The sequence below is a fragment of the Rutilus rutilus genome, assembly GCF_951802725.1.
Source record: "Rutilus rutilus genome assembly, chromosome: 1".
NCBI classification, from domain to species: domain Eukaryota; kingdom Metazoa; phylum Chordata; class Actinopteri; order Cypriniformes; family Leuciscidae; genus Rutilus; species Rutilus rutilus.
The window spans coordinates 64,697,652-64,717,324 of record NC_140209.1 but is presented as its reverse complement, the minus strand read 5'-3'; the positions used below and the strand labels follow the sequence as shown (position 1 = coordinate 64,717,324).

General features: G+C 36.6%; 1 protein-coding gene across 1 annotated transcript in view; it reads left to right on the top strand.

Moving 5' to 3' along the window:
- The first annotated feature begins 1,757 nt into the window (after window positions 1-1,757).
- Window positions 1,758-19,673, top strand: part of bahcc1a (BAH domain and coiled-coil containing 1a) — a 127,040-nt gene continuing 109,124 nt past the window's right edge. The window contains exons 1-2 of the mRNA XM_084415955.1: window positions 1,758-2,027; window positions 4,225-4,531. Coding sequence (XP_084272081.1) covers window positions 4,360-4,531 — 172 coding nt within the window. The 5' untranslated portion in view covers window positions 1,758-2,027; window positions 4,225-4,359. The remainder of the gene's footprint in view (window positions 2,028-4,224; window positions 4,532-19,673) is intronic.

Below are 19,673 nucleotides of genomic sequence, written 5' to 3'. Positions count from 1 at the left end.
CTAACAGAAGGATGGACAAAACCTGTGAAATATCTACTGATTCTGAGTCATATTTTAGTACCATTTTCTAAACTATAGCGAATAAACACTGATATTGTGAGAAATGTGTCTGAATAAATGTTGGTTTGACTGTATTATCAGCAACAATTCATTACAATAAATCACACAAAAATCTGAATTGTAAAGCAAGCAGTTGAAGCAAAGACAGACAAAAAACAGGCTATTTTATATTATTTGTTACTTTAAATTTGATTTAATTCAATGCCTTTAATGACTTGCATTGTATTACATGTACTGATAACGACAATGCCAATATTTCATTTGTAACATGATCCTATTGTGTGATTGTGATGGTATATATTTATACATGTTGTTACAAAACAGAGTTATGAATGTCCAGTTTTTAGCTGAGAGAAGTTGTTCTTGCTTTCCTTGAGCTGGAGAGATAAAAGTAGACTGTCAATCAAAGACCCATCATTGATTGAGCACAATCCTCTTAATATCATCAAGGAAATCTCTGTATAAACATACATTTATACAAATATGTACATTCATGCTGGCACGTGGTCACAACTATAAGGAGAGAGAACAAATACAATGCATTACATGTTTCTCAGTAGACATTTAACTTACACGACTTGACAACGACAGATTTGAGAGAAAATTAATTGAATTTTCAACCTGAAAACATACAATTGTATGTTACTGGAAATCATAACCATTACAAAACCAAAATAAAAAAATGTATCCTAAATTAGATGTGTGAATGTGTTCTTAGGCTACATTTATTTTAATTTTATTGTCGTAAAATCTCATTGTATCTTTAATTATATCGGGTATTATTCTTAGTTTGTCTATCGCACGTAGAAAATATATGCTCAATTAAATAAAATGAGTTCCGAGTAAAAAAAAATAATATCCAAACTCTTCATTTCCCGGATTTTCTTCATGTCTTACCGACGTGTACAGAAATCCGACTGTGTCTTTGTTTATCCGTTTCAGATCTGAAGGTATCCCACACGACGCATTTTAATCCGTCAAAATAGCGAACACTTATATTTATTTCTCTAGTTTAGTTTCGTGTTCTCCAAAATGTGCAGAATCAGGTCCAGAGGGTCCGCCTTTTAGGAGCGCCTTGAAACGGTCCCCTCTTATCTGTTTTCATCGTCTAACCCGGGGACGCCTTGAAACCGCAGATCCAGTTATTTCTTTTTTTCAGATAACCCAATGCGGACGGGCCAGCAGCCAATCAGAGTCTTGTTTACACTCCGTGAGTGACAATACGCTGGCAACGGGCCAACCAATCAAATCCTCCTCTAAATAGAGCCTTTTTTTTTGAAAGCATGTTCAATAAACCCAGGTCTAACACAGGCTATTAGCGTTATATAAACTACTGAGAACTATATTCAGTGCAGTCACAGTAATCCATAGACTTACTATGCTTCTATCACACTTATTTAATAAAGACAACCCGTTAATAGTGTTTGTTTTAAATCATAATGCTGATTAAAAAATAATAATAATACATTAGATACATTTTAATCGACGTTGTGGCAACACACTGTAGTAAGGATTGCTCCAGGTCGTTTGCACAGCAATGTTGAGGCGTTTAGCTCTTGAAACCAGTCTTTAGTGTTTTATTTTGCTTGAATTTGCCGCTCGCCTCACTGCGCTCTCTCACCATATCGAATTCCTATTGGTTGCCGGTTTAGACCAATCAGAACGCGGAGTGTCCCCGGGCGAGCGACGCCAGCTCATTATTATGCGCCAATCTGACCAATGAGCGCGTGTGTTTACTCTCCCGGAGTGGAGATTCTCGATCGGCACCGGACAGGAGAAAGAATCGGTGTTTGGAGACTCGATTCGCGACTTCAGCTGCTTCAACCGTACGAGGGGAACTAAGGACTAAACCACTGAAAATATGCTTTCTAAAATTAAGGGACATCATTGACCTGCATATTATTTTTTTTAAATCTTTATTTCTAATTAAAATTATTTATTGTTATGCGAGGATATAACATATACCAGTAAGTAAAACATTTATTTGTATCATGTCATTGTGTCGCCTTACGAAAAATAAAATCTAAATTAAAGAAAATAATCTTAACTAGCGAAACTTAACAATTATTGTGCAACATAAAAAAGGGGAAATGGAAAACCTATAAATAGCTTAATAAATCTATGCATTCAATTACAGTGATATATACGTAACATTTACACGTAGCAATATAGGCATTTGTTTAATACGTAATTTTGCGAAATTATATTTTTTTTAATTAAAACATATAAGGCCGCAACACTCAATATTACCTAGTGATATTTTCATGAATTCTGTAACCACGTACAAATTAATAGGCTAACGCAACTCAAAAACAGTTGTATTGATATAGCAGTTTTTAATATTTCCGGAATCTACAAATGTAGCTACTATTTAATAGGCTATTGCTAAATTAGAAATATATTATCTAAAGAACATGCATCGCAGTCCGATTTGAAACATGACAAAGAATAATAATAATAAAAATGAACCGTGCATCATTTAGATTTCCATGGGGTTGATTATTATTAGACTCAAATCGGTGTATTGCTCAGTGCTTAATCATGATGAAACATTTTTTGATGGATTTATGAGGAATATTTCCGTATGAGATCGAGCGGCTCGCGTGACTGCTGGTGCCCGAGCAGCGCGTGCTTCTCCCGGCCGAATAACATTACCGAAACACACAAGCTATACATTAAAATAACATCACTGTCTTTCGTGTGTGAGCCTCTGACTTCGACGAACACAAGATATAACCCAGCTGAGTTATGGTTTTTGGTCACTTTGACAAATAAAGACAGATTTTTTACGCATTTTACTTAGTGCATTGTCATGCACGAGACACAAACAACTGCTGTGTTTGCGTCGCGATTATGCAAATATTTAACAACATATCACGTTTCGGCCGTCGATACAAAGCTTTTAAGTCTTCAATGGCATGCAAATGCTGAGATTAAAACAAAGGTTGAATGTTGTGAGCTCGAAATGGACGGCTGGTGGTCAGTAATGGCTGACGGAGAGAGAGAGAGAGTCAGTCAGTCATTCAGTCACAGGGAGACAAAAGCTGAACAAGCCCGGTGTGTGTGTGTGTGTGTGTGTGTGTGTGTGTGCATGGCCTGACACAACGCGAAACACTGCATTTATTTAAATTGTACATTTTCTGAAAAAGCTATAGTCTGTGTATATCAATTAAATAAACCATTTCAATGATTAATTTATCGTGTGACATGTTCTCCAAACGTGTGGTTATTCTAGCAGAGACAGAAGCAGCACAAAAGAGCCTCGAGTGATGAAACGCGTTTAAAACAGATGAATATTTGTTCAATATCAGCTGGTTCTGATTGATTTAATTGCTCAAAATAAGAGCTTAAACAGATAAAAGGAAATTGCAGTTGTTTACATAGCCTATATGTGCACACACACACACTTGTGTTTTTTCCCAGTGTATTCTGATTAAAAACCAAAGGCAACGCGTAAAAAATCGATTTCTTTTGGCACGGTATTTATTTAGTTTATAAATTGTTGCTTTTTATATTGCATGGTCCAACTAGCTATCCTAAAATAAAATATTGACATACAATAAAATACCATGTGTAAAATAGCACATTTAAAAAAATATATTATTAAATTAATTAAACGCATGTATGCAAATCTATTTTATTTTTAATTTGCACACATATATATATATATAACACTATACGATTTCATTCATGTGTGAATGATCTTCTAACCACAACAAAAGCAACAACAGAGTCGAGAGACATATTCAAATGCTGGAAACAATATGATTGTCAAGCTTGCATATTGTTTGTTTGCCATCATATGTGTGCATAATGCTTATAAAACATGAATGCACAATTTTAAAAGATATTTTTCTCCTGTGTTTTAGGACGAGGGGTGTATATTTATCACGCATCGGTCTCTCTCTATTATAGGCCTATTCAATCACTGCCATCTCTGGCCTTTTCACATCCATTCATTCAATGGACGTGCATTCAAAAACCCAACGCAGTTCTTCTTTATAAGCGAATGTAAATCAAAATTAGCTCTCGATTTATACAGCAGTTTGCTTTAAAATGTCGAATACTAATAGCATGAGGCAAATGCATATCAGCTTTAGTGCTAGTGTGCCATACCGAGATTATAACAACGTCTCCTTTCTTTCTTTCTTTCTTTCTTTGTAGAAAAGATGATTGAGGACTTCAACCTGAGCAGGAGAGGCGAGCTTTCCGCGATCTCAAACGCACACGGATTACACTACACAGGTTTCATCTGATTTCCCCCTCGGTTTTTGGATTATATCTTCGGTTTAGTTAGTAATGGAGGGTCGTGATTTCTCTGCTCCGGCGCACCTCCTCTCGGAGCGGGCCACGCTCGTCCACCGCGCCGCCTCACGCGTCTCCTCCTCCGGCCACGGGGCTGTGCAACACCCGCCGCATTTCCCACCCGGGAAATATTACCCTTCACACTTACCCATGGCGGCGCATTCAGGTGTGTTGTGTGTTTATCTCATTCTGCTGTTCAGGTGTTGTGTTTTTATCTCATTCTAGTGGAAAACAGCGATGAATTTGAAACGCACGATTGCTGAGAATACAGTGTTTATGTTTATATATCAGGCCTGTGTTTGATTGATTATGTCTGGTAGTCTTTCTCATTGCTACGAAAATCCTCTATTGTAGCATTAAAAAAAAAGACTTTAATCCAGATATCAGCTCAAAAACCCTACACATTAGAAACGATTTATTGATATTTATTGTCATTTTTGCTCTTTTTTCAGGTGGTACAAATAAACCAATGTACACCATTTGAAAACCATTGAATCGTTTGTTTAGATTTACATGATCACGTACTTCTTGTCTTTTCTCGGTTGTTATGATCATATTCTTGCTTGGAGATTTAGACATAAGACTAAAAAAAATCATTGTGTTCTTGAATAATAACACATCCATTGTGAACAACATCTCGGTTTAATATGAATTGTGACAGGCGACGGTTATGAGGATATATTGGACATGTAACAGCTAATATTATCTGTAAGGTATTGTAAAATAAGTTTAAATGATATAAATTGTGCTTCAAATTAAGGGTTAAGAACAGAATGAACGTGGTATCTTTTAATATTAAAAAATAAAATAATTGTTTTGCATTTCAGTGCATTCATTTTTGAGTAGCCTACTAAGGAGGGTCTAATGTTTAATCTTAATATAGTTTAGATTATTAGTAGTATTTTTACAGTAAACAGTTTTGCAATGTTACTGTATGAATGATGAAAATACAGTCAGATACAGTTTTCTTAATAATTTGCTCCATTTCTGAACAAAGATCCACATGCTCTTAAAATATGCATTCTTGCCCAATTGATCAATAAACGCACAAGTGATTCACCAACCGTAAAAATTGTACATTTTAATCAATTAACTGAAGAATGTGATTGTTTTTTGCATGGCTGCGGGCCTTGACGTTCTCAAGCACATGAATCCATTTAGTGTCTTAATTGCGTTTAGATTATTTTGGGAACAAACAGATTTACTGAACGCATGAAATGATTATGAATTTGGAAATGATTATTTTGACCCAATTTAGACTTGCTAAAATGCATTAGAGTTTATTAAAAAGAAAATGTTTGTACATATTCCCGGTCCTTATATTAAATCGAAGTATCTACAATAACAAGGCATTGTTCCAGAAGTTTCCATGCTCTCTGATATTTGTGGTTGTAGAATAGATGAGTCCATTTGGCCTTGGGGAACGAGTATTTAGGCCTAATGTTAGCTAAAGATTGCAGGTGTGCTGTTAACCGGATATGACAGTCTTTTGGTCGTACAGCCCAGCTTGCCGTGCCCTTAGCTGTCATCGCTGTTCAATGATTGAGACAGGTGAGGGATTGTACAGAGAGATAAAACTCACAGAGCTCAGAGTTTTATAGCTTTGTCTACGGTCTCCTGCTTGATTCATGCGCTGACGTTATTGTAGCATCAACACTGTGACTGCACCTTTATTTCAGACCAGGTTGATGGTCAGCAATCGTTTTCACACTGGTGTTTGTATCTAGCTTTGAAATGTGTCAACAGATTTTTTTAACAAGTGATAAATTGGACGGGACGATATTTGATAGGGATGCACAGATATGAAAATTTTGGCCGATACCGATAACCGATAATTCTTAATATTTGAAAGCCGATAACCGATAATATTTGCCGATAAATCTAAATCCAAATTTTTATATAATTTTTGAGAGCCTGCTTACAAAAACAAAAGTCTCACCATTAAAATCCATGTCCCAAACACACAATTATAATGTTCTATAATTAACTATGTTAATTTTATGTAGCCGATATGACAGACTTTTGCACTGAACCGTATTTTCCTTTCTCGAAGTGATTTCAATCATATTCCAAGCAATTCAAAACCATCTTGTTGAACAGTGCGCATCTGAGGAGTCTCAGGAAATAATACATTATTTATTGGCTTTAATATATCGGACGCATTTTCTTATCAGGCCGATAACGATAACATCGAAAATGAGCCGATATCGGCCGATACCGATATGATGGCCGATATATCGTGCATCCCTAATATGAGTGATAAATTGGACAGGACGATATTTGATAGGGATGCACCGATATGAACATTTTGGCCGATACCGATAACCGATAATTCTTTATATTTGAAAGCCGATAACCGATATATCGGCCGATAAATCTAAATCCAAATTTTTATATAATTTCTGAGAGCCTGATTACAAAAACAAAAGTCTCACCATTAAAATCCATGTCCCAAACACACAATTATTATAATGTTCTCATCATAATTTTATGTAGCTGATATGACAGACCGCATTTTCCTTTTTTGAAGTGATTTCAATCATATTTCAAGCAATTCAAATCCATCATGTTGAAGAGTCTCAGCTGAAGGAAATAATCCATTATTTATCGATTTACCGATAACGATAATAATAACATTAAAAATGAACATATATCGGCCGATACCGATATGGCGACCGATATATATCGTGCATCCCTAATATTTGATATTTTGAAATGATCAGTTTATGAAAAACTGTGATCATTCTGGCTTGTTAATGGAAACAATAGTCTCACCATTAAAATCCATATGTCCCAAACACACAATTATAATAATGTTCTCATTATAATTTGATGTAGCCGATATGCTTTTCGAAGTGTTTCCAATCATATTTCAAGCAATTCAAAACCATCATGTTGAACAGTGTCTCAAGAGTCTCAGCTGAAGGAAATAATACATAATTTATCAGCTTTAATATATCGGACACATTTTCTTAGTTGGACGATAACGATTGCATTAAAAATACATAATGTATAATGTATAACAACATGTATCGACCGATACCGAATCTGATACGGTGGTCGATATACATCGTGCATCACTAATATCTGATGTTTTGAAATGATCAGTGGATTGAAAACTGTTAATTTACATAACTGATCATTCTGGCTTTTTAATGGATAATGCACTTTTTTCTTCTTCATATAGGCTATTACAGTGAATTTGGCAAACGAACAGATGCATTAATAGCGTTACAGTGTATCAGCCTACAACTGGCGTACCTATAGTCAGTGCTTATATAGTTATGTCTGCATCTTCCAGAAATTATTACTAAATATTAAATGGCAAAAAAAAAACTAAATCACACACTTAAATCCTATATTAGTCCACTACTAATGCATAACTTAACAAATACCACAATTTATCTAATCAAGGCTAAAACCTCACTTAAGGACTTTTTATCATATGTTAATTTAAAAAATCTTTGTTTGTTTGGTTTGTATTGTATTTATATGATGTTTGTATTTTTGTAATTGAATTTTTGCCATGAAAATAGCTTTGAATGCTGACGTGGCACTAAATAAAACTGAATCTGAATAATCAAGGCTAAGCTAAGAAAAGCGAACCATGGTTATGCAAACCACGCTGGATGGTCACCAAACCCGCTTCTCTCTGGTCAAGCGAACGGGACCGGTCGATGGCGTCCCGAGGCGTGAAGGGGTGTCGTTGGACTCGCTCGCTCCCTCACGGCCTCGCATGAATACTTTACAAAGAACATGAATATTTCAGGGAATTGATGTACAAATGCATTCAGACGCGGGTTGGGATCCCGGCTCAGTGAAAGAGCTTGTGCGGTGTCTTTCAGAGGCTTTGTTATTCAGCTGCTGTTGGGAAACGCCGATGTTCCTCAAAGACTTACGAAATGTTGGGCGCGTTTCTGAGAAAGCTCTCGATTTCACTTCTCCTCAACTCCATTATTTCGGTCGTTTCTGTTTGGTTTGCTGCTTGTTCTTGGACTGAAGTTGCACTTTTTGCACTCATCTCATCTTAGGATCTTAAACAGGTTACAGGACAAATCAAGCTCAGTTTAAACTTTAAAAAACCTCTGCATTGACCAAAAACCAATGCAGATGTTCCCTCATTATTGGTACAACACGTACAGTTAAACTTTTACACGTGCTTAGGGTTCAGGATTTAGGCCATATCATATCGTTAGCCAACTATGGCCATGTCGTTATCAGCATACAAAAGTTTGGGATCGATACGATTTTTAATGTTTTTAAACGAACAGCATTTATCTGAAATTGAAAGCTTTTGTAACATTAAACACTAACGTTCAAAAGTTTGGGGTCAGTAAGAATTTTTATTTTATTTTTCATTTTTGAGGGAAAGAAATGAAAGAAATCAATACTTTCATTCATCAAGGATGAATTAAATTGATCAAAAGTGACAGTAAAGACATTTATAATGTTACAAAAGATTATATTTCAGATAAATGCTGTTCTTTTGAACTTTCTATTCATCAAAGAATCCTGAAAAAAAAAATGTTTTCAATAATGATAATAAATGATTCTTGAGCATCAAATCATCATATTAGAGTGATTTCTGAAGGGTCATGTGACACTGAAGACTGGAGTAATGATGCTGAAAATTCAGCTTTGATCACAGGAATAAATTACACTTTAATATATTCACATAGAAAACAGTTATTTTAAATTGTCATAATATTTACCAATATTACTATTTTTTTATTTGTATTTTTAATCAAAAACTTTTGACTGGTAGTGTAGTTCGAGTCAGTGTTTCCTGAAATCATAGTTCGTTCCAATAAACATTCGCAAACAGCATCGCAAAGTTGTGTGGTTGGAACGACATCTATAGACCTGTGGTTATTAAGTATAGTTTGTTGCTTGCATGACATCTGGACTTAAAGCTGCTCTAAGCGATGTTGGGTGACGTCACTTCTTGTTGACGTTCAAAGTATTGTCAGACAAAACGGAGGCTAGCTCGACCCTCCCTCCTCCTCATCCCGTCCCCTCCCCCTCTCTCCCGTGCTTCCTGAAACAGTCATGAACCATAAGAAAAACCAAACTGGATTCACCCTGTCCAGCAGAAACAGAGCCACCTGAATGTCGGGTTCTCCCCACCTTTTGAACGCTTTTCCGATGTAAATTCGGGATTTCGCGTGTCCTTTTCCCTATTTTTGTTAGTTGTTCATCGGAACGTCGTCTCTTTGGTCGGCCAAAATTCTTAAGAATATAAATTTCTAACGTTAGTCGCTGTCATTGTCTAGGACATCTCTCCTCTAGCTAACTTCCCTCTTCATGCTTCTCTCTCCTCCACCCCCCCCCCCCTTCATGTGCACGCGCACTAACCCCCCCACCCCAAAATCATTCTTTGTCGGTTATTGGCTGGAACTCTGTTTGTTATGTTTCGTGGTCCAGGCTGGGCCAGTTTGTTTTTGTTGCCGTTTGTGGAGCCTGGGCTGTCTACAGAGACTGTGTTTTGTTACAGTGTGTTCAGGGGACAGGAAGCTAGCGGATGGTGAGGAGATGTTTGCTGTATGTGACAAAATATGTTCTGGCCTAAAAAACGTGTGACATCACTTAGAGCACCTTTAATTTATGAAACAAATGTACGACAGAAAACTGGCCGTACGGTCGTTTCCACGCAAAACTTGGCATTTATGAATATGGATCTGACTGGTGGCTACCATCAAATCTCGTGCCAGGTCTCAGCTTGTGTACGCACGTTTTTGAGTTAGTGTGAACTTTACTTAGCATAGTCAATCTGTTATGAGAGCATTTTGATCATTTAGGCTAGAATATTTTCCTGACTGACAACCAAAGCTCATTAGTCGACCATTAACCGTTAAGATTAGAATGTCAAATTAAAATTAAGTTAGAATAGACGGGTGTCTGAGACCAATTAAAAATACTACAAATGTGTGGGGTTTTTTTTCAGGGGTTTAGCTTTACATGCGCAGATAGCAGCATAAACAAGAGAACACGAGGATTCACCCGTCGTCACGTTACGCACCCGTGAATGTAGAAAAACAGAATAAAATTAAGTATATAAAGTAAATTGGACTACAATACACAAATATATTTCACTTAAATGATTCACATATTAACAAAAGAAAAAAACAGTGTGATGCTCGTTTTTGTGACTCTCTAAGGCATTATATTTGTTTTCTTCGCTTTGGCAAGCTGTTTCGAACACCCAAAACAAACTCCAAACGAGCTTCATTTTGCCCTGTTTTTGTTAGAAATTACGTCACACCAGTTCGTTCTTCGATTTCGCTTGAAGTATATCCACGCCACTCACATTTTCTTAAGAAACGGAAGAACTCTAGCAGTTTCTATTCTTTATGTGCCTTAATTGTAACAGTTTAAACTCTATATTATGGGCTTCCGCACTGGAGGAACCTTTTCATAGTTCCTAGAACTATTGGCGGGAGTACCCGTGTTCGCACCGCAGGAACTAAGGAATGATTTTAGTTCTAGGAACTCTTTTGGAGGAGCTAATTGAGCTCCTACTTCAGAGTCTGTGTTCTCAGCGCTGTCAAAATAAAAGTCACGACAACAAGCGTGTCTTACGTCACTTCAGAGTTCCTACTGGCGGTGCGAACGCAACAGGAAACGTTCCTGTGGGAACCATTAGTTCTCGGGGATCCACCCTGGAGGCTCGTTCCTACAACTATCCGGTGCGAAAGCCCCTCATGACTGCGGTTTGTGGCGTAGTTGCATCATGGATCTTCTCTTGAAAAGTTTTAGATGATGGTTAGATTCAATTCTTTGTCTTTTGGCTTCAATTGGATGCAAATAGTAGATGTTCTAAATACATTTTGAATAAAAAATATAACGTGACATTCTCATTTTCCACTAGATATTTTCCTCTACATCTCATCAGCAATTTCGATTTTGGCACGCTCTGCAGCAGCTGACCACTGAGGAGCGCTATGGCTGGCGCTGAGCCAAAGACGGACGTTCTCAGCGCTCGTCATATATCACAACTATTCAGTGTTTTTAACCACATAATGTTTATTTTAGGTTTCAGACGTTTAAATACATATAATTTATAGCAAAACACAGTTTGTCTGTTAGCCATCGCGATGGACGATGGCATCGTCTATCGGCCCAACCCTAGTTGTGTTGGGTTGTGTTGAGTTGTGTTTTGTTGAGTTGATTTGTGTTGTGTTTTGTTTTAGTTGAATTGATTTGGGTTGAGTTGGGGTGTGTTGGGTTGTGTTGAGTTGATTTGTGTTGATGATTTGTGTTGTTGTGTTGGGTTGAGTTGTGTTGGGTTGGGTTGAGTTGTGTTGGGTTGAGTTGGGTTGAGTTGTGTTGAGTTGTGTTGTGTTGAGTTGTGTTGAGTTGAGTTGAGTTGAGTTGAGTTGAGTTGAGTTGTGTTGTGTTGAGTTGTGTTGAGTTGAGTTGAGTTGTGTTGTGTTGAGTTGAGTTGAGTTGAGTTGAGTTGTGTTGTGTTGTGTTGTGTTGTGTTGTTGAGTTGAGTTGTGTTGTGTTGTGTTGTGTTGTTGAGTTGGCTTCCTTCCTGCAACCCCCGACACACTCCCAGACCAGCTCCATTGTTTCTGATCACAGCTTTGTGTGTGTTTTACAGCATGTTGCTCAAAGATAAAAACACCCCCCTCCCTCCCCCTCCTCCCCCTCCTCATTCCCTCTTTTATTGTCTTGGAGGGGCAGAGCGTCTCTGTCTGTCCCCTAATTCTTACATCCGTCCTGGATATCCCAGCAACCCGGCTCTGTTTACAGGTTAACCCTGCTGACGTCTCCTACCCTCGCGTTCTACCTTCCAGAGGGGAATAAATAACTCTTTATTAAAGAGCTCGTGGTGTGTGTGAACGAGGAAGAAGAGGGGGAATGGGGATGGGAAGGCAGGCACAGGTGTTCAGTGCGGTTGGGAATGTGTGTCTGGTGTTTATGGTAGGCCTGATGAAGGGGTTTGTCGGCTGATATGAGCTTTGGCTAGTCGTTAAGTCTCTCTCACTTCCAAACGATCTGAGATAGCAGTTTTAGGGCCCACATCAAGGGCTTCACCGTTATTGTCAGAACCAGTTTCTATTCTTATCCTGCTTTAGAAGCGGGACGTTTCTACGTAATGCTCACGTTTATCAGAGTCGGCGTGTTCGACTCAAAGCTGCGCCGCACGCGAGCGATTCCAGAACGAGCGGATCTGAATGCTTTTGAATCACTCTTGCGGTACTTTGACGTCATGCACCAATCTTCAAGTCGAACACACCTCGTGTCTTCGTATTAATCTTTCATCAAACTACTACTTCTCTGAGTTAACCCATCTCTCTATTTCAACCTCTCCTGTCCAACCTGCAAAACCTTTCATGACCCAATCAGTTCTTGTCGTTAACAGCTAAGGGTTGATGCTTTCCAAGAGGGTTTTATTGTTTTGTTTTGTGTGTGTGTGTGTGTGTGTGTGTGTGTGTGTGTTTGTTGAGGACTTAACTAGAGAACTGACATGAAGATCCTCACGACTGGCTCTTCTGGACCCAACTGGAGTGAAACCCACACTCAACTTAAGGCCGTTCACACCAAGGATGAATAACTATAATAATAATAATAATAATAATCATAATAATCATAAAGTTTACACCGCACCATTATGTTCATAATAACACTACAGAGGAATGATATCATTGGAATAATTTTCAGAACTGTTTATTTTCCAGCTGATGAACAATAAAGATACTGCGCTAAACCTTTGCGATATTTTCTAAATGTGACCCTGGACCACAAAGCCAGTCACATGGGTAAATTTAGTGAAATTGAGATTATAGATAATCTTTTCATTGATGAACATTGTTTGTTAGGATAGGATAATATTTGGTCGAGATACAACTATTATGAAGATCTGGAATCTGAGGGTGCAAAAAAATCAAAACATTGAGAAAATCTCCTTTAAAGTTGTTCATTTATGTTGGCGATTGTGCTGCATTCACTCACAAAAATACATGTTTTATATATTTACGGTAGGAAATCTACAAAATATCTTTCATGGAACATGATCTTTACTGAATATCCTCATGATTTTTGGCATAAAAAGAAAAATCGATAATTTTGACCCATACATTATATTGTTGGCTATTGCCACAGATATACCCGTGCGACTCGTGACTGGTTTTGTGGTCCAGGGTCACATATGTCGTTAAAAAACTATTGCGAAATGACGGCGTTTCCATTAACCGATGTTATGCGACTAGAACTTCCTCTCGCGATCAGTAAATCCAAAAACCATGGCACGTTGGTAGGTTTATGTACTATATCCCAGCCATCGCATTAGCCATTATTGTTAGTGTAAGGAGTCGTATGTGTGTTATCCAAGCATTAATGGAGAGGAAAGACCCTTAAACTTGTGAGCGGCTCATATGAGGAGTTTCTGGGTGTTTCTCCCTCATTTCTGCTTCAAGATCTTGATAAATTGTGGCATTTATTTGTCGTTTAGGAATCCATTATTCCCGTGATTCTTTTGTCTTTTATGAGTTGAATGAAGAACTGTCTCGTCTTCTGTTCAAACACACCGCGTCATCTTTAAAGAACATATTTTTGCAAATATTATTTTTTCTGAATTGCCTGAAAAAGCACCTCATGCGAGCGAAACACTTTTTTGCGATAAATGGGAGTTTTTGCGAACGTGTTTCCATTGGGCGTATTTTTAATTCGCAATTTCAATTCGCGCAATTTGAAGGATAATGGAAACGCAGCTAGTGACAACTAATCAGAATCCTGCTTTTAAGAGCTCGAGCAACAAAAAAAAGGAAAGCGACCGACGGCAAAAATGCGGCACACACTTATAATAAACAAACCGATATGATGCATTGGTGTGGACACTCATATAGTTATCGTTATATTATCATTCTTGCTTTGCCTCTACCACCACCTCACCTCACCATAACTTTTTTACCACAAACTGGTCCAAGATCAGTGTTTATGTCGATATTTTTTCGAATATTATATGTATAATATAACATAATATCGCATAATATTACATCAAGACCAACCATGTATCAAGGAAGTTAACAAACTTTTATGTGCTGAATTCAGAAATTATCCACAAATTATATATATATATATACTCACTATATATGTGTGTGTGTGTGTGTGTGTGTTTTTTGTGCATCATTTGTGTGCTTAATTTGACCCGATTAGCAGCTTGCTTTCCCAAGGGTAGATTTAGCTGTAGGGTTTTCTGATTGGCGTGCGTGTGTGTGTGTGTGTGTGTGTGTGTGTGTGTGTGTGTGTGTGTGTGTGTGGTTTATGAGTGTACAAATGTATATAATGACATGGGTATTACAACACAAACATGGTTTACACTTGAGTAAGTTTAGGGGTAGAGTTAGTGTAAGGGGAGAGAATATACAGTTTGTACAGTATAAAAACTATGGAGAATCCCCACAAAGATAGTGTGTGTGTGTGTGTGTGTGTGTGTGGCTTCCCCTCACACTGCAGGTCAGGCGGGCACAGCAACCTTACACAAAGAAGACAAGCTGGGCGGGAATCCTTCCCGTATCACATGACCCGTATCGGCTTCTCAAACCCGCCGTGTGTTTCACTCTTCACACTTCCCTTAAACTACTGTAGCTCTCCAAGAACAAACCACTAAACAAGACGAGCAGAAGAGACGTTTCTCTCTCTCTACCCCCCTCAGGCCAACCGTGTGTGTGTGTGCGCGCGCTGCGTGTGACAGCTGTTAGACATTAATAACGGCTCAAGCAGAAAATCCAGATTACTTGTTTTTAATTTCAATTTTATTATTGTAATCTTTCAGAGAAAAGAGCAAAGGAAACCGTGTTGTGTTTGGATGGAAGTGGATTGTGGGTAATGTGTGTGTGCCTCATGATGAACCTCACAGTAACACTTTACAACCAGGGCCCGTTAGTTGATGCATTAGCTAACAATGAGCAGGACATTTGTAATTAATCTTTGTTAATGTTAGCTAATTTAAAAAAAAAAGGTCATCGCTAGTTCATGTTAGCTCACGTCCATTAAATAATGCTAACAGACACAACTTTTGATTTTAATAATGTGTTAGTAAATGTTAGCATTAACTGAGATTAATAAATACCTGTTGTTAGTTCATGTTAACAAATGGAACCTTATTGTAAAGTGTTACCGTTATATTATTAAAAATCTATATATATTTTACTGTTCATTGACAAAGTGTTTGGTAATATCGGCCAGACCAATATACTGATCTGTCTTTAATAAAGTATATCTTAACCCTTAAGCTTAATAAATAAATAAATAAAGCAAGTAAAAATCATCATTATTCGTTCATTCATTTGTAAATTCATTCTTAGGCTTATTTATTTAACCTTAACCTTATTATATATTAATATATCAATCATCAATTAATATTATATTACATTATATTATAATAAGGGTTATTCATTTATTCATTCTTAGACTTTTTTATTAAACCATTATTTATTTGTTTGTTTTCTTTAATACTATCATTCTTAGGCTTATTTAATAAACATTTATTTATTTATTTATTTAATAAAATCAGTTCTTGGGATTATTTAATAAACAATTTATTCATTTATTTGTTTGTTTATTTATTTATTTATTTAACTGTCTATATTTAAATATAACAAAAAATGTCTTGGCAGATGTACACAACACAACACACATCGTCCCACTAAATGTTGTATTTTTATTTGCAATATACGTGTAATTAACTTATAAATGTACATAAACTGAGAGACGCTGCACTCTTATTTTGTGTGACTCTGGCGTTAGTGTCCCACAATCCATCAGTTTGTTTTCATAATCCTTCATTAAAATCGAATTACTTTTCTCTTGACGTTACCAACGGCACAACAACAAAAATCAACACTTCTTTAACATCTCGATGGATTAAATCCTGTCCTGCATTATTACCCGTTCAATATTATATTTCTCCTGGAAATATTGCACATTATGGAAGCAAATTTATGCAGTAAATACATGTATAGCTGATTATGTCGTCTTTAATAAAACTATTACTATAGGCCTGGTTTCACAAACATGATTAAACCTCAGTTCAATTAGGACATTTAAATAGCATTTAAATTATATATCTATCTATGAAACTGGGGGTTAATACTTCATAACACTTCATTCACATGTTATTTTAATTATATGGCTATTCAGAAGCAAGACTTTATTGTTTTATGTCAAGGCGAACCTGTGTCTCTCTTACTGTCAGTTCACACACACACACACACACACACACACACACACACACACACACACACACACACACACACACACACACACACACACACACACACACGAATGAGAACTTGTCCCTTGTTGGATGCGTGTCATCAGATTGACAGACTTCACTGAGCGAGAGTTGTGCTATTAAATATTAATGCCACACTCTTCTGAAGGATGTGTCGCATCTTTTGTGCAAAAACAAAGATTAGCATCAGAAACTCCAGTTTAAACAGTCTGGAGGGAGTCTGAACACACACACACACACACACTCGCTGCACTCGCAGTGAGTCTATAGAGCGCTGTGCTATATTATATTATATTATATTATATTATATTATATTATATTATATTATATTATATTACTGACATTATTTTTGACATTCTGATTTAAGATACAATTTTGGCTCAAACTGTTCGAAAACAAGGATGCCAGACTGTTTGCGAAACCGTTATTAAACGTCAGATGCTCTGAAAGTGGATTTACTTTGACAATTTTCACTTTTAATTTAAATTGCTTGAAGATTTCACAAATAATTATGAATAGGGATGCATGAAATATCGGCCACCGTATCGGTATCGGCCGATATGTGTTTTTTTTTAACGTTATCGTTATCGGCCCGATACGAAAATTTGTCCGATATATTGAAGCCGATAAATAGTGTATTATTTCCTTCAGCTGAGACTCTTCAGATGCGCACTGTTCAACATGATGGATATGAATTGCTTGAAATATGATTGAAATCACTTTGGAAAATACAGTAAAGTGCAACACAAGTCTGTCATATCGGCTACATAAAGTTATAATGAGAACGTTATAATTGTGTGTTTGGGACATGGATTTTAATGGTGTGACTTTTGTTCCTATAATGAGGCTCTCACAAATTAAATAAAAATGTGTATTTAGATTTATCGGCCAATATATCGGTTATCGGCTTTCAAATATAAAGAATTATCGGTATCGGCCAAAATTTTCGTATCGGTGCATCTCTGATTATGAAGAAATGACAAAACACTGAATTAAACGTACAATTTATAAAGTAGAAAGACTTAAATAGTGTTTTCCAGTAAATTTTGGATTTATTTGCAACTTTAAAAATACAATTAAATTCATTGCGGTACTTGCCGTTTCTTGTAATTGAATCTGAACATTTGTTTCTACACCATTTTTTTTCAGTGTATATAATCATCAAATTCAGTGACCAGAATGTTCATGTCCATTTACTGTATTGTAGGTCATCTCTGTCCATCAATGCATGCAGAGAAATGTAATTCTCTCTAGTATACCACAGAAACAGCAAGAGTAGTGTGGTAATGTCCTCAGATTACCCCAGTGCTCACTGTGACCACTAGAGTACACTGTACACTCTCTCTCTCTCTCTCTCTCTCTCTAGATCAATAATCAGAAAGTGTATTTCTGTGGTATGTATCCAGATGTATCCTCATTCACATGTTGCACACAAAAAAAAACAATAAGTAAAATGTACTTAAATTTCCTTTGGCAAGCTTTTGCACGCATATTTTTTAAGTAAATGTCACATATGGAAGTAGGTGAACTCTACTCAACTAAGTTAAGTGAAAATAAGCAAGAAAAAAAGTAGTAAACGGTTGAGTAATATCTATTTAGTTGAAGTTTCATTTGCAATACATTTCACTCAAACAATATAACATTGAATTAAACCACACTTTTAAAGTATGTGCTTTACTTAGAAACATCTAAAGTAATTAATACAATGGATATTGTGTGAGAAACCATATCTACATTAAAGAAGATAAGCGTCACGTGAGCGCAGAGACCTCGATACTTGTTACACAATGACGGTAACATTTGATAAATTGTTTTTGAGTATGAATGTGTCATTTTGAGTAGAAAATGATCTCCAAATGTCACAAAATGGCAAGTTATTAATCCGAACAACATAAGCAATGATAAAACGGTGTAAATACAGCTGGAAAACAGTGAAAAATCAGCCTCATTAATTATTCATGCCCCAGTGCATGATGGGAACACCAGTATCAGAAAAGTTGAGTAATTTTTACTTAATTTTATAACGTTGTCATTTTCTCTATAATTTCTACACGCTTCAGTTGAGTACAAATATAGAAATTACTTAGTTTTTTTTTTTATTATTCTTGCCTGAACTAGCCAATTTTTTTTATACAAATTACATTTTTTTTTTTATTTACTTTTCTCCTGGCTGATGATAAAACCTGGCATTAAACCTGAAATAAATCCTCCAGTCTTTCATGGAAGGAGAGATCTAGAGACCAGATTATCACACGCTCTTGTTTTTTTATTTTTAAGCAAACGCCTAAACTGTGTCCCAATCCAGACGCTCGATTCCTTCGAAGGACGGGGACTTCTTCAGTAACGTTTCTTTGAGAGTTATAGTAAACTGTCTGAAAACAAAACAGGGTTTACAACCTGTCTAAATATGTTCGCCATGGTCCATTTCTGTACGTAAAGATTAAATATCTATAAAATCACAGCTTAAAATCCATCCCAAACTTTAAAGTTTGTTTGTACATTTGTATCGTTAGATATTTAAAGTCCCCCTGTGGTGAAAATAACGCTTTTAATGTTGTTTATGTGTCTGTGTGGTGTTTTTAATGTGCTTTAAGACAAACCATGTGTAAGTTCATAAGTCGACACCATTGCAGAGTAGTTTCTCCTTAAAACTGCAGTGAACCAAAAACAGTCTCAAAAACACGCTTTGAAATCGCTGGTGTTTCTGACGTCACAAACTACCTTGTAACCAATCAGATCAATGTGTGATCATCAGCAAGTGGATCTCTGAGCTGAGTGAGTGAGTGGAGGCGGGGCTCATTTGCATATTCATAGAACCACGCATTCTAAATGAGGCAAGGGTGTCAAGTTACATTCAAGCTACTTTAAGACATGAAGGAAAAAAAAAAGTTTAAATATGTAATTTTGGTGATCAAAGATGAGTTTTAAGGGATGAAATGATTGACTACAGGGAGACTTTAAACCTCTTTCCTGCGAGCTACATTTTCTTCTGGGAAAAATTTAACTCTAGTAAAGGTTTCTGCAGGAAGTTTTACACGGCCTGGTCTGGGACTCTCTAGGATGTGTG